Genomic DNA, 14,592 nt, shown 5'->3' on the forward strand with positions numbered 1-14,592 from the left:
ACGTTTACTTATAAGTGAACTGTTAAAAACAGTAACAATGGAAAAACAGGATGCTTAGACCAACCCCATAAATACATTACAAGATACACAACATGGACAAAAACAAATAGAGACGCACGGAGCAGCCGCAGAGCAGGAGTGAGAACGTGGTTAAGGACAAGATGTGCTCTCAGGAAATGGCTCCAAGAAGGAGCAGCTTGGGTGCCCCTCACAATGAGTGTCCAGCTCCCCTCGAACTCAGTATGGATCTGAGAGTATGGTGTGGGGCAGGGCCATGAGGATTTACGAAACTCAACCAAGAGTTTCTGGTCAGAAGAAAACAGGGCACGGACAGCTTATCTGGACTAAGGGAGAAAAGGCTCCATTGCATAGGTTTTTACGGAAGTCCGAACAAATCTGAGATGGACTGAAAACATCCTTTCATGAAGAAAAAAGGAAAAGTGGTTATGTGAGAAATTGGTATCTTCGTAGTTGGGAGAAGGAATGGTAAAAAGTGACCTTTGAAAGTCAAACAGGGGCAGCAAAACCAGTGAAGGAGGAGAAAAGAGCGAGAAGACACATCTGGGAAAAGAGAAAAGGGACACGGAAAGAACAGAACACGGGGGAGCATATGTAAGTGCAGCAGCAGGCCACGAAGGGAAATCCTTCCAAGAGATGTGCATGAGGCAAAATGAGACAGAAGGAGTGTGGGAACACGGTGAAAGATGCCACCAGATTTGAGGGTAGCAGTCCAAAGACATCGCTGCTGTTTACGAGAATTCCAACTGCCAATCATCACAGATGACAATTCCCACACGTTCAGATCCAAGTAATACAGAGAACAATACACATTCAAACTAAACCCCCACAGTACCTGGCTATATATCGCTTCCCCATGTACTGGAACTGGTGTAAGCAGACTCTGCAGACAGGATGAAAGGTTATTAGGAAAACGTGAAAATAAAATGGTTTTCAATACATTGCTTTATTAAAACCCATCAGCAACACCTGAATAAACTCATACACCTACCACTAGCCTCTTACTTCTGGTGTTCAGAAATTCTCAGGAAGGTCTCTCTCACCCAGAGAAAATCGCTAACCTACAGGGGAGGCACCACGATGTGCTGTCCCTACTACGCAGGGCGGTTAAAGCCACAAAGGAAAGCCTGAGACCAATAGGATCATCTACTGGCTCAGGGTTTCGACATTGACTCACACAATTCGCGTAAAGCACAGGCCCTGGTGCACTGTTCCCAAAAAATTTTGGATTTGGAAAACCATCTGGCCCCAGCAATTTTTTTAAGTAGGCTCCACGCCCAGCATGGAGCCCAACGTGGGGCTTGAACTCATAACCCTGAGATCAAGACCTGAGCTGAGATCAAGAGTCAGATGCTTAACTGACTGAGCTACCCAGGTCCCTCTGGCCCCAGCAATTCTGGATAAACAATTGTCAATTCATGGTTTTTTGTTTTTTTTTAAAGCAAAGAGCTTAAAGGAAATCAGAAACTTAAATTGAAGAGATAAAATGAGGTAATGTAGATAAAATGTAAGGTTTCACTTACATTTAAAAATTATAGCTATTTTTGTCTCAGTTTTTACATCTGCTTGAGCTAAGTTAGATTCAACTTCAAAATGTAGTAGCATCCACCCAATTCAGCTAATAATCTGGGTCATTTTATTCAAATGGTTTGTACACATAAGCAGTTAGCTCTCATCTATAACAACCACATATCTAATAATTGAAGGTTGGTTACTGCCCACTGAGTCATGTGCTCCTGAGAGCAGGTGCTGGGGTCAGGTCCAGGAGAAAGAGCTTAAAAAGTGTGAATATGAATAGACTGCATTCCTGGTTCAACTACATACTACTGTTCCCACCTCCTAATTAGCCAGGAAAAAGCAAGAGGCAATGAGGAAAACAAAACTACTCACTCAGATATTGTAAAAAAATCCATAAGTTCAGCTGTTGAAGCCTTGTTCCAATATGTAAACAAAGCATCTAGAAAGTAAACATTAATTCAGTCAGAATCATGATGTGTATATGTGTATATGATACATTAGGGGATGGGGAAAAGATTTTGTATAAACCCTCAAACCCTTTTATAGCAGATCAAAGAACAAACCACAGTGACTAATCTTTACTGGTAACATACACAACGTGCTATTCAATTTAAAGAAGCTATATTTGAACACCTGAGCTTTAATTTCATCATGCATCACCTAGCACTACATAGTACATATTTAACTTACACATAATGTGCTCCTAAATTTCAAAGAATACAAGTAGGCAAATAATCTCAAGTTAGGCTCTCTCTTTGCCTACTACAGAATCTCTCTCTGGTAAGGAATCTGTTGAAAATTCTTGCATGAACTCTCTTTCTAACACATACATGCAGAGAAATGGAAGCATACGTGCTCACACACTGTTTTTCCTTTGAGTTTTAACTCAGTAATACAGCTTGGATCTATTCCAATCTTTCCAAGTTGCCTGATATTCCTCTCCATAAATGCACTATAATTGAGTTACCCAGTCCCTTACTGATGGACATTTACTTGTTTTTCCCCCTTATGTTTTGCTATCTCAAATTATGCTTCGAAGAATATCCTTTTACATGGACGTATGCACACTTGTCCAACTACATCTATAGGACAAATACTCTTAGAAGTGAAATAACCATGTCAAATGTTACGTGCATTTAAAATTTTGATAGATGTTGCCAAAGAGCCTTCCAAACAAGCAATGTATGCAAGCTCCTGTTTCTCAGCAAAATGATGCAGTATACTCTCGATTAAGAAGTCACACTCACACCTGTTCTGCATCAAGATGACTTGGCATATTTTTAGTAAAGGCAAATCTTGCAAATCTATTTACAGGAAGCATTCTCTGTGCGTGACCCTTAACTTTTTAAAATTGCACAAAGGGTGTTATCATTTGATAGTTAAACATTTTTGCATTCTTGTATTTTATACTAAGGTTGAGAAACTGGTGAAGAGATTTCTCTCAGGGAGAAAGGCCACTGAGATTGGGGACTGAGGAGAGTGAGAACATGTCTGCAGAGATGCTGATGGGTCATGAAGGTGCATGGCCACAGACTTTTCACTCCACACTTGTCAAGAATGGTGGCAGGCAGGAGAATACAGCCATGAGATATACATGGAGAATCTGTTATATGCGAGCAGTGTGCTAGGTGGTCTCATGATTGCACACCTGTCATATCTAAATCCTCACCATAATCAGAGGCAGTACTCCAATTTACGGATAAGCTAATGAGGCTCAGGGAAGTCAAGTCGTTCTCCCAACCACCAGCCTAAAGAATCATGGTGGAATGGGGATTTAAATCAAGTACACCTGATCTTAAAAGACACATTTAGTTTATTAGACCAGTAACATGGGTGAGTCAGTGAGCTTCCATCTTTTAGGAATTCTGATTTTAGATTCCTGAGGGACAGACCTTGTTACTTGAGGGAGGCCACACTCATGTGGTGAGCACCCAGAGAGCCAAGTGAACACTGGAGGACCTCTCAGGGTCAACTTGCATATATCTGTGGTCACCCCAGCACATATCAGACAGAGCCAGCTGGCCTGCCAAGGGGCACCAAGCGCCTTTCCTTGCTCTTGGCTATGGGCTGAGGCTGAGGCTCAGGCTACAGACGGAGGAGAGGGTGTAGACAACTAACCTCTATGAAGGAGGGAGGGGCCTAATGTGTAGGAGGTGTAGCTGTACAGTTACACAGTTGAATTTGGTTGTCTGTCTGGTAAACTACTCCAAAGGCAACTTCTCCCCCACCCCATATCATACACAAGAATCAAGTCCAGGTAGATATTAAGATTTAAATGTGAAAATTTGAATAATACCACTTTTAAAGAAAATACAGAAGAATATCTTCAAGACTCTGCGGGTAGGTAAAGATTTCTTAAACACAACACACAAATTCAAGTTGTAAGAGCAAGGAAATTGATAACTTGAAGGTAATTTAAAAAAATCTCTAAAACTGTTTTTGAAGAGGTCTTGCATTTTAAAGTATATGCATGGCCTTCCAGAGGGCTGCCTTTAAAGGATAATTTTCACTTGGATGCAAAATTTCTGGTACACTGGTCTTAAAAAAGCAGTTATGTTCTAGTTATATATCATATTTATTATTTGAAACTTACAATATTTTAAGGAAAACTTTCACCATAGGAAAAACAGAATTACAAAGCTGGCTAAAATTCACCATCATGATGTAAAGTTCAGAACTTTTAACATTAAGGGAAGAATTTAAACTTTATAACCGAAATACCTGAATAAGTACCCAGTGCTTTGCTATTTGGTCATCATTCAAGGAAAATGTTGTCTATTTGTTGTGTTTTTAAAAGCTATTTTAAAGTAACAAATTGACAGAACAATAAAAAAACTCAGTCCTGAAGCATTTTAAGGACAGGTACATGGTTCCTAACATCTAAATACTAAGGTCTGGCTATTAATGCTGTAGAAATGGAAGCTCGAGAGGCCTTTAGCATTTTGTTTTCAAAAGACTTTGCCTTCTCTCAATACACTTCACAGGACACTTTCTGATACGCTGCAGCAAAAGTAAGACAAGATTTTTGATCAAGGAAGAAACGTGACATTGTACCATGGCACAATTTTATGTGATTGCTTATATCACAAAACCAGAGTTGAAATGTCCCATCATGGATGTTTATTCTATTAAAGCTTTATTCTATTAAAAAATGTGGTTGTCAAACCCTTCATGAGAAACTTAATCTACTATGATACCACTAACTCCATCAGAAAACTAAAAAAATCACATCTGACTTCCAGTTAAAGCCAGTAATGTCACAAACACTCTAAATGGAAGAGATCTTTAGATCCCCCAACACTACATATTCTAATTCAAGAGCCTGACTAATTAAGTTATGCAAGTTGCCAGTAAGTTGGTTTGGACAAATGAAATTGTTTTTAACAAAAATCAAAGGCTACCTCATTTATCTGCTTCTGTCTCCTTTGATTATAGTGGTAGGTCTGAGTTTAATAAAAAAAATTTTAAATGGCCCATGCATATTTTAGAACTCACTTTCTAGAATAATTAGTAAAAACCCTTTTCCGAATTAAGACTTTAATTTCTGCTACAGTTAGTAAAATAACATGTATTCCAAATGAGGAAGAAAAGCCTTTTAAGTCCTTTTATCCTTTCAAGCAATTACAAGTTTGAAAAAAGAAACCAAATAGTGAAACAAAGTAAAACCAACATCTTCACGTTTACCTACCATCAGACATGCTTTTTAAGATGTAGAGGAAACACATCAGCAGGCTCTTTATCTCAGACTGGTCAAGTTTGTCACAACGAACCACAGAATTTCCCAAAGTGCCACTTTGTTGGTGCTAAAAAAGGGAAATATAGGTGATTTTTAAAAATCCTTCATTACAGGTAAAACAAAATTAGGTTCACTTTTCTCCCTTGCAAGAGAAATATTCTTAGAATTGGGTCAAATCACAAAAATTGGAAGGTATAAAACTCATTTGTCGGCAAACCACAGGCACACCTTCACCGAATACACACACAGGTGCTAGAAGCTCTGACTTGCCTCCTTTGCATACTTTCCTAAGAGACAAGCCATCAGGCAGAGACTTTTCAAACTGGGTAACCATAACAGCTTAGTTCAAAATGCCAAATATATTCTCATGCAAAAAAGGATGTGTGCTAGGGTCAAACAGAAATGATGAGTCGGAAGACACTGCAGAACCAACCATATCCTCAGGAGAACAACAGTGGCTGAAAAAGCAAATAAAATCTACACTCCTATAGTGTTCCAGCCACGAGAGCCTGGGGCTGAGTCCCTGTCATTCAGCTGACATTGTGGGGGCACCCTTGGGGGGAAAACAATAGGCAGGTACCCAATAGGGACAAATAAGGACACCTCAGCAGAGCTTGGCCAAAGACCCTAAACTGATGAGATTATTCCCTCATCAGCTTAGCTCAACACTGCAAACTTCAGAAAGCAGAGGGCACAGGGTGAGAACAGTTTTGCCACTAGACAGCAAGTTTACATGTTTAAGGGGTTCACATTGGGAAAAAAAAAAAAAAAAGAACAAGAATCTCATCACCTGATAAAAACACAGGAGATTTTAAAATCTTTGAAGTTATATTTCCAATTGAAAGCAGGATTTTTAATTTTTTTGGCAAATACCAAAGCAGAAAGATCAATAAAAAAATATCTTTCATTCAAGGTACTGGGTGGGCAATTGGAAAAAATATACAGTAAACAAGTTTAATTAATAACATACATGAGTATTTTTATTATAGGAAGAAATACAGGTACAGTTAGTGGCAAAACCGTAGCGTGGATGCATCATTTCGCCCACCCCCTTCGCCAGGGCCACTAGGAGAACCCAATACTTCTTGCAGTGGGAGGGAAGGTGCAGCATGCAAAGTTTCCTCTGGCAAAGGTGGGATTGTTAGAAGGGAAAAATCCACAGTGACCCGGTTTTTCCTGGCTGACTGGCAGCTCTCTTCCTCCTCTCCAGCACTGCGCATGACGCAAGCAGAATGCCTCCTGAGCAGCTTCTCACTCTATACATGAAGGCAAGTCACGGTCAAGGGGAAAGTTCACCACGTCATGACACACACCCACACTGAGATGCTCGCACCTCTAACGGAACCGCACTGAAGGCAGAAACGCAGGTACAATGACAAACCTGATGCTGAAGAAGGGCATTTTGCACATTTCTGAGAACTAGAACTATATCCCCAAGTGGTTCACCTGTTTGCTGGTATGTGTGCTTGCCTTAACTTGAAATAGCTTAGGAATAACAGTGGCCAAGGCAATAGCAATCTATCGTTGTTTCAGGTTTAAATTCAAGCTTTATCCATTCCCACAAAGTTCCAAATAGTCTGACCCTTGATTATTTCAAGAAAAAGTGTTAAGTATAAGGAGGATGTGTTGTGTTTGGGGGTACCAGTGTAAGAAGGTTTCCAATAAAAGCTTATCCCTGAATCACCTAGATGATCCATTAACTTTTCTGGACCTGGCTCTGGAACCGGCTCTGGACCCAACACCCATTTGCATAGATAACGTATTCTCTGGCTTACAGCCCATGGGGATTCTAAACGAGTGGCATCTTGATCTCCCTACCTGTCCAACCTGCCGAACTATTTGCTCAAGGTCCTCCACTGTAAACACTGCCCTGATGTGAAATATTGGAAACAGGAATTGAGGGGTCTCAGGAAATGGGCCCCAAACTTAGACAATATTCTGATCATAACTCTAATAATAACTCCAGGTTAACTGAGTTATTAAAAATAAGAAAGTCACACTTAATGAACACCAGAACATGATGCATGGTTTACTTTGAGCTAAATCCATTAGTTATAAGAAACACTTAAATTATATGAAAAGAAATTACCTTATCCAGGGAATTGCTTTTCTCACTATTCCTTTCTGGAAGGCTGTTCCCTGAATCTGTGCTTATGAGGGATCCTCTTGAATCAGCATTTCTCACACTATTGATGTTTGGAGTTGACGTTGTGTATGGAGAAGCTAAACAGAAATTAAACCAAGACCAAAGATTTGGTGAGATACAACAAAATAAAGACAGTACTGAACTTTAAGGGAAACTGTTTCTATGGCACTTATTTTTTTTTGTTAAGTTGGCTCAAGAGTTTCATTCAACTACCTCACCTTTAAAGAACCAGGCCATAATCTGAAACATTCAGGCATAACCATGAATTCACTTACATGAAGCCACCTTTGATTTCTCAGACTAAAGGAACACACAGTTTCAGAATGAGATAAAGATGTTAAAAAAATTAAAAAGATAAATCCACCTACAACTATCGAATCAAAAAATGAAACCCGCAATAAATCACAGTATGCAAACTGTATGCTGAGGTGCCCCAGGAAACTCACAGGGGTGTCTTGGGATGTTTTACATTTTCAAGAAAAACACGATGATGCCTGACATCTGCCGAAACTGTAGTTTCAATGTTAGATCATGCTACCTTCCTTTCGATGATGTCGTATCTTTGTGAAGCTAGGTATTTGGCAGCTGCTATGATAAAAAGCAAGTACTGGGGGAAAATCAATGTGGAACAGGAAATGATGAGGGTGCTGAGCAAGCTGATTCCAAATCTGAGAAGCTGAGCAGTACCTACACATCCACTGGTAAGGGCTGTGATTATTACAAATAAAAGAATTTCTCTTTAAATTTATGTATATTTTTTCCAAATGCCTATTAAGTTGTTCAGATATAAGAACTAATTAGGTTATCTGGCTCCAAGTACCTAACAGAACTGTTGGGGACTCGATGAAAAAATTACTGTGGCAATAAGCATGCTGTGAATGGAGAATGCTCGGGAATCTCGGCAACAGTTCTGAGCAGAAATGAAACCTAACTTAGAAATAAAATGTGTGACATCCATGGAAAAAACAGCGCTTGAAGTCAGAAATCAGCCCCCACCTTGGTACTATGGAATTTTAAAAAGTAATAGATTGACTTCCTGCTTAGATAAGATTGAAGTATATCACATAATTTAAAACAACTGTCAAACTTGTACGTTCCATCCTGAACCAAAAGGCATACCTCCAGCTGAAAGGCCTGGCTGGCTGTGCACACTGTATGAGGAGCCTTTTGGCACCGTGTTCCAGCAAGCTGTAAGCATGGCCTCCCACACCCACACGGAAGATGCCATTCCCCAACACCTCAGAACAGGCCGGCCATTTTCAGATTTTAGGATACAAATTAGCTGCCACGGACTGAAACACTTCTTCTCCTTCTCCTTCTCCTCCTCCACCTCCTCCTTCTCCCCCTCCTCCTTCTTCCTCTTCTTTTTTTTTTTAAAGATTATTTATTCGTTTATTTAGAGTGTGAGAGGGTTAGGGGCAGAGGGAGAGAAAGAATCCTAAGCAGACCCTGCGCGAGCACAGAACCCAATGTGGGGCTCAATCTCAAGACCCAGAGATCACGTCCTGAGCCCCCCAGGTGCCCCTGGAACACTTCTAAGTTAATCCCTCCCTCTACATAACACTCAGGTTTATCCAACACCAACATCCCTGAAACTGAATCAGCTTATTAAAATTAAGAAAAGAAGAGCCAGGGGAATTTGAAAATGTAAGTGACAGCTGAACATGTAAACCACTGGCCCCAGGCTCCCTCATCCCAGAACAGAAACTGTGTGATTGATTGTCATGGGGAACAGGTAAAAACCTATGAAAAAACTATGAGCCTTTTTCTATACTTAGAGATAAAACACACATTATGACCAAATTATAATTACAGTCCTCCTAATATTACCAGACTTCATATTTAATGTAGAACATAATGATCATGAGGAAAAAGGTCTTTAGTAAAGTAAAATTAAACCTTAAATTCCCCGGATTTTAGGCTCAGTTCCAGAAACGGAGTCCTAATCTGAGGCAAACAGATGGAAATGCAATAAATCAAAATCAACATGTTTAGTAGAATTTTTTCCCATTGTGTGTGTGTGTGTGTGTGTGTACTTAATATCTCAGCCCAGCGCATTTAAAAAATCTTAAACAACATTTTACAGAAGTAAAATGAAAAGAAGTTTGGTTCACCTCTGTCTTCTTTGTACAGACAGCCCAATGCAAAACAGTGAGCAGGTGGAAAAAGGAACCCGGAGCCTAAGAAATGTGTGCCTTTTAAAATGAATATAATCTCGGTGCAGTTTTTATCCAGGCAATGAATCAGTTCTAGAAATCTTCATGCACCATGTTCCAAAGGCATTTAAAAACAATGCTGAAGGTGCAGTCTCAATAGGTGAGGAAACTAGATTTCTACTACACAGAGATGTAAAGAGAAAGCCTACTCTTGAAGGATCAGCACCAGGATGCGAGTTAACTAGAAACTCCTTGGTAAATAAAGAAGAGTTGCTCAAGCTATCGGAAAACCAGCAAACCCAGATCAAAGGTGGGGGCTTTTCTGGAAGGCATTCCTAAAAGGGAACAAGGATTTAGCTCTAAAGATGGGGGGTAATAGAGATGAAGCCTGAGGATAAACAAGTCTGTTAGAGTGAATTCCTATGAAAAGGGGATTCAGATCTTGAAATTTAAGAGAGTGAAAAGGGATTAAATCAGTCTCAGGTACTTTGCATAACTTCATCATGAACAGAGCAACCAAAGGTCATTAATGCCATTCGAGTCTTGGTAATGATACCCAATGGCTCATCTTTCGTTCTCAAGGCATCCCACACCCTGACAAGGTGATGCAGAATTGGAGAATAAAGTCAGCGTCAAAGCATTGCCTCATTCTAGTTTAATCATTTCCACAGAGTCTTGAATCCTACAGAGTATTGGTCAGGGAGTTAAGATTTCAGCACATTCCTGGGCCCCAAGAGTCATGAAACTGGCTACTGAGAGTGTATCACAAAGCATACATAACACTGAAGAACTGTGCTTGGTAGGATGGCAGTCAGATCATGTCACCGTGCCGAGCACTGTGCACATTGTGGGGGCTTTCCATTCCTTGCCATGACTCTGTTTTGGAGATGTAGACACTGAGGGCGAAGAGGAGAGACATGCTGCCCAGGGCAATTAGTAATTGATGGAGTCTGGATCCTAAACTGTCTCTGTCTGACCTTAAAGCCAGTGCTGTGAACTCCTGCAGACAAAATCTTCCCATGAAAGTCCCTTTCCCACCCGTGGAGCAAAGACTGGGTGTGTGGGCAGAGCAGGGCAAAGAAAACAGAGTGAGGGCCCCAGGAGAAAGGCAAATACAAACACCACATGCCAGTCTCTGCTCTGGGCATTCTGCATGAATTAACTCATTTAATCTTTACGATGCCTAATGAGATAACTACAACTATGAAAAATACATGTAAGCATAAATAAGATTAAAGACTGGTACTGTAGGATAAATCTGGACATTGGTGTGGGGCTTCTGATTTTACGTTCTGCTCACTTTCATCACCTACATGAAATAGCATCTTGACATCAAGAACAGCACAGATGGTAAGGACGTAAATTCAGAATAAACAATACCGCAAATTAAATTGCTAAGAGGACTGCCCTTTATTCTGCCCAGTGAGTTAATTCCACCTACTGGCCATAGCAGGATGCTTAATTTATTCAAATGTAGTAAAAGAGAGAAATAAAGACAGAATAAACCTGTGAGTATTTATGACAATTCTGTGAAGACACATCTACTTTATTTTTGTACCATTACCTTTATGAAGGAGTTGGTACAGGTGCTCAATTAGTCAGAATATTAATAAGTACATTTCTCAGGCATTTTCTTACAGAGCACTACTCAGTTTGAATCTCGATTTATGCCATCTGTTTTCTTCCCCCATGGGGGTTGCTCTTACATTATGTCAGAGAGAAAAATATTTTAGGAAAGAAGATTTTAGAAAACTGATTTTAGAATTGTATTCTTGCCATAGACCACTATCTCCTTAGTAATTATCCTTTCACATTTCATCAAAATCACTATCACCACAAATTTCCTGCCCACGCCCCCCCACACACACCTGCAAAGATATTCCTTTTCTAAAAACTCCTCTTCTAAAAATCCAATTTGAAGGTTTAAAATGATAAATTAATATAAGCATTAACAAAAAGTGAACAGCACAAACACGTGATTAGGTGTTACCAAATCTTCAATGCATGAGAATTGAGGGGTCTGTATTTCAGGGTCGAGCTGAGGGGTTTTAATCATTAAATATCAAAACCAGGAAAAGAACATTCAAGGCACAAACTCAGACTCCAAGGTCCTCCTGTGACAGCCAGAGCAGCTCCCATGCTGTTGGATGAAGGCACTCTCAGAATCAGGCCAGAGGGAAGCAAACGGAGCACCGAGCCTTACCGATGCCTGAGATGGCGCCAAAGAGGTCTTTGTGAAGGCTGTTGTCCAGTGCGATGCCAGGCTTCTGCGGCGTCACCAGTGGGTTCGCGGCTGGCAGCGGGAGCGATTCCTCCTTCATAGTCTGTCCAAGGGGAGAGAGAGAAGAAATAAGCAAAGATGACTTTCAAGAGTCATCAGCTGTTCTTGGAAGTGTCAGGGCATGTGCCAGCGCAGGACACAAGAACCTGGCCGGTCAGATGCACTGCATGGGGGAAGCAGGTGCTTGGCGGGCAGGACGGAGGAGGCTGGTGGATGCATCAGACGGGGCGCAAGTCTGCGGGCAGAGCAGTCTTGGTCTATAAAGTCACTATTTGTTGCCCCAGAAGGTCTAGCACGCTCCCCTTCCAGAGCTCAGATGCCCAACACTTCCCTAGATTGTTTCTTCCCTCAGAAAAAGCCTCACATGCTCTTTTTAACTGGAACACTGGTTTTTCTCTCACATCAGAAATCCTCCCAAATGAGCAACAGTGACTTACAAAAGCAGCACTGAAAAGATCTACAAGCTTGCAGCTTCGTGTGAACTCCCAGTCAGTGGAGAAATTATGTTAATTTTGAAGTTCTGTCATAAAAGGGATTTTTCTTTGGTGATTTTCTCAGAATTGAAGAAGGACAAAGAGGAAGCATTATACCCTGAATTTCTTATTCAGATCAGAAGAGCAGACAGGCTCAGAGAATACACATGTGAAATACAATGTTGTAGGGGGTGAGATTAGTGCCCTTAGAAACTACAAAACACATTCTACACGTACGGCGTGTCTTGGTGCGCCATTATTTAGGACATGTATTCAGAGGTGGAGAGACAGCAGAAAAAAACATGCATCACTGTGGGGGGAAAGGGACAGAAACACACATGAAAACTCCCCAAGCATATGCCATAATTACAAGGTTTTCGAAAGACTAACAACTGAGCTTGTTTATGCATCCAGAATAAAAGGGAAAAGGAAATTACTACACTGGTAGCGCGTGTGCAAATGAACAGCAGATATTCTCCACCCCAAACATTTTGAGATCGTTTCTGGGATCACCCTTCAACCAACTTAATTTCCAATACATCTTCCAATGACTGCATGGAGATAATATAAATTAAAGTGGTCAGTTTTTGGAGGTGGGGCCTTGTGTCACTCATGTGACCTCCCTGACATCTAGTACACTTTCTAATTCTACGGACACAGTGAAACTTTAGCCCAAAGATGTGGCTTTTCCAAGACTGTGTAGCATGTTACCATCAGAACTAGAGCTAGCCCTGAGCTCTCATAGAACACAGGTTAGAACTACGCATTTTTTTTTAACCTCCTCTCGCCATAGATTTTTGTTGACTATACAGATAAAGTCCTTATGTCTTACAAGATATTGTCCATCAGGAAAACATGGTTTTAATAATGATCTTTCAACCTAAGAGTCTAAGGTTTACTGATTGACCCCATCTTAGCCAAAAATGCAATTAATCAAGAGTACTGTGGATTATTATGGTTTTAGTGGCAAAAAAAAAAAAAAAAAAAGAATGGGTGTATCCTGGGTTGAATAGTGTCCCCCCCCAAATTCATATTCATCCAGAACCTCAAAATGTTGGAAATAGGATCTTTGTAGATGTGATTAAGATGGAAGGTAAAATGAAGTCATCCTGGATTAGGAGCCCTACATCCAATCACTGCTGTTCTTTTAAGAAAAGGAGAGGACATCAGAGATTATACAGATACACACAGAAGACAGAGGCCAAGACTATAATGATGCAGCCGCAAGCCAAAGAAGGCAAGGATTCTGGGCAAGCACCTGAAGCTAGGAGAGAGGCACGGAACCCACTTTTCACACAGAGCCTCCAGAAGAAACCAACCCTGCGGATACCTTGACTTTGGACTTCTGGCTTCCTGACTATGAGACAATGAATTTGTTGGTTTTGGCCACCCCATTTTTGTTGCTTGGTTACAGGAGCCACGGGAAAAAACGCAGGATGTGTCTGGGTGTGTATGCTTACGTACACTGCCGGGGTTCACGGGGAAGGGCGACACATCCCTCACGTTGATCCGCTGCACATTCTCAATCAGCAGACCGAACAGAGGCAGGTAGAGAGTGGCTATCCTTGCTTGATGGCTCTGAAACAAAGGCACACGGCATGAGTTTATCCCATGGCTCTGAGATTTAATGAGGGTCTGAGCTGGCACTGGCCATCCCCTGCCTTTGGATCCTTCCTATAAAGACTGCTATTAGGGGGCGCCCGGGTGGCTCAGCTGGTTGAGCATCTGCCTTCGGCTCAGGTCATGATGCTGGGATCCTGGGATCCAGCCCCGCATCGGGCTCAGTGGGGAGCCTGCTTCTCCCTCTCCCTCTGCTGCCCCCCCTGCTTGCACTCTCTCTCTCTGATAAATAAAATCTTTAAAAATTAATTAATTAAATAATTAATTAAATAAACAGCGCTACTAGATTTTAGTGTGTAAAAAGAGAAGAGTCTTGGTTCTGTTACCACCAATTTTCTAACAGGTTACTTTCTTTATATTACTATCTTTATATTACTTAAAATTAAGGACATTTATCAATCCATATTTCCTTCCATTGGAGTGACTCACCCTTGAAGCATATCTGTCATCAAAAGAATGCTTTATCAGCAGGTTCTTGAGCACGCTGATGGCAATCAGCCGGACCTCCCTAAACTCCTGGAGGGCGGTCCCCACCTCCCTCAGTAACAGTCCCACCAAGAAGTGGTTTCTGCAGAACTCATCTGTTAGTGAGTAGTCAAGCTGGAGATCTGAAATGAGGATAGAAACTGCTTTAGTTACAGAGG

The 14,592-nt window shown here is 41.0% G+C and overlaps 1 protein-coding gene across 8 annotated transcripts in view; it reads right to left on the reverse strand.

Moving 5' to 3' along the window:
* Positions 1-14,592, reverse strand: part of DOCK9 (dedicator of cytokinesis 9) — a 178,096-nt gene that overhangs the window by 54,020 nt on the left and 109,484 nt on the right. For 7 of the 8 annotated variants that reach the window (XM_040624053.1, XM_040624047.1, XM_008685005.2 and 4 more), the window contains exons 31-37: positions 14,378-14,556; positions 13,793-13,906; positions 11,778-11,898; positions 7,362-7,495; positions 5,225-5,339; positions 1,909-1,975; positions 854-901 (exon numbers count right to left, since the gene is read on the reverse strand). In XM_040624053.1, coding sequence (XP_040479987.1) covers positions 854-901; positions 1,909-1,975; positions 5,225-5,339; positions 7,362-7,495; positions 11,778-11,898; positions 13,793-13,906; positions 14,378-14,556 — 778 coding nt within the window. Of the gene's footprint in view, positions 1-853; positions 902-1,908; positions 1,976-5,224; positions 5,340-6,222; positions 6,529-7,361; positions 7,496-11,777; positions 11,899-13,792; positions 13,907-14,377; positions 14,557-14,592 lie in introns of those variants that run through there. The other variant, XM_040624075.1, reaches the window with a different exon arrangement.

Source organism: Ursus maritimus, unplaced genomic scaffold (assembly GCF_017311325.1).
Source record: "Ursus maritimus isolate PB19 unplaced genomic scaffold, ASM1731132v1 scaffold_10, whole genome shotgun sequence".
Classification (NCBI taxonomy): domain Eukaryota; kingdom Metazoa; phylum Chordata; class Mammalia; order Carnivora; family Ursidae; genus Ursus; species Ursus maritimus.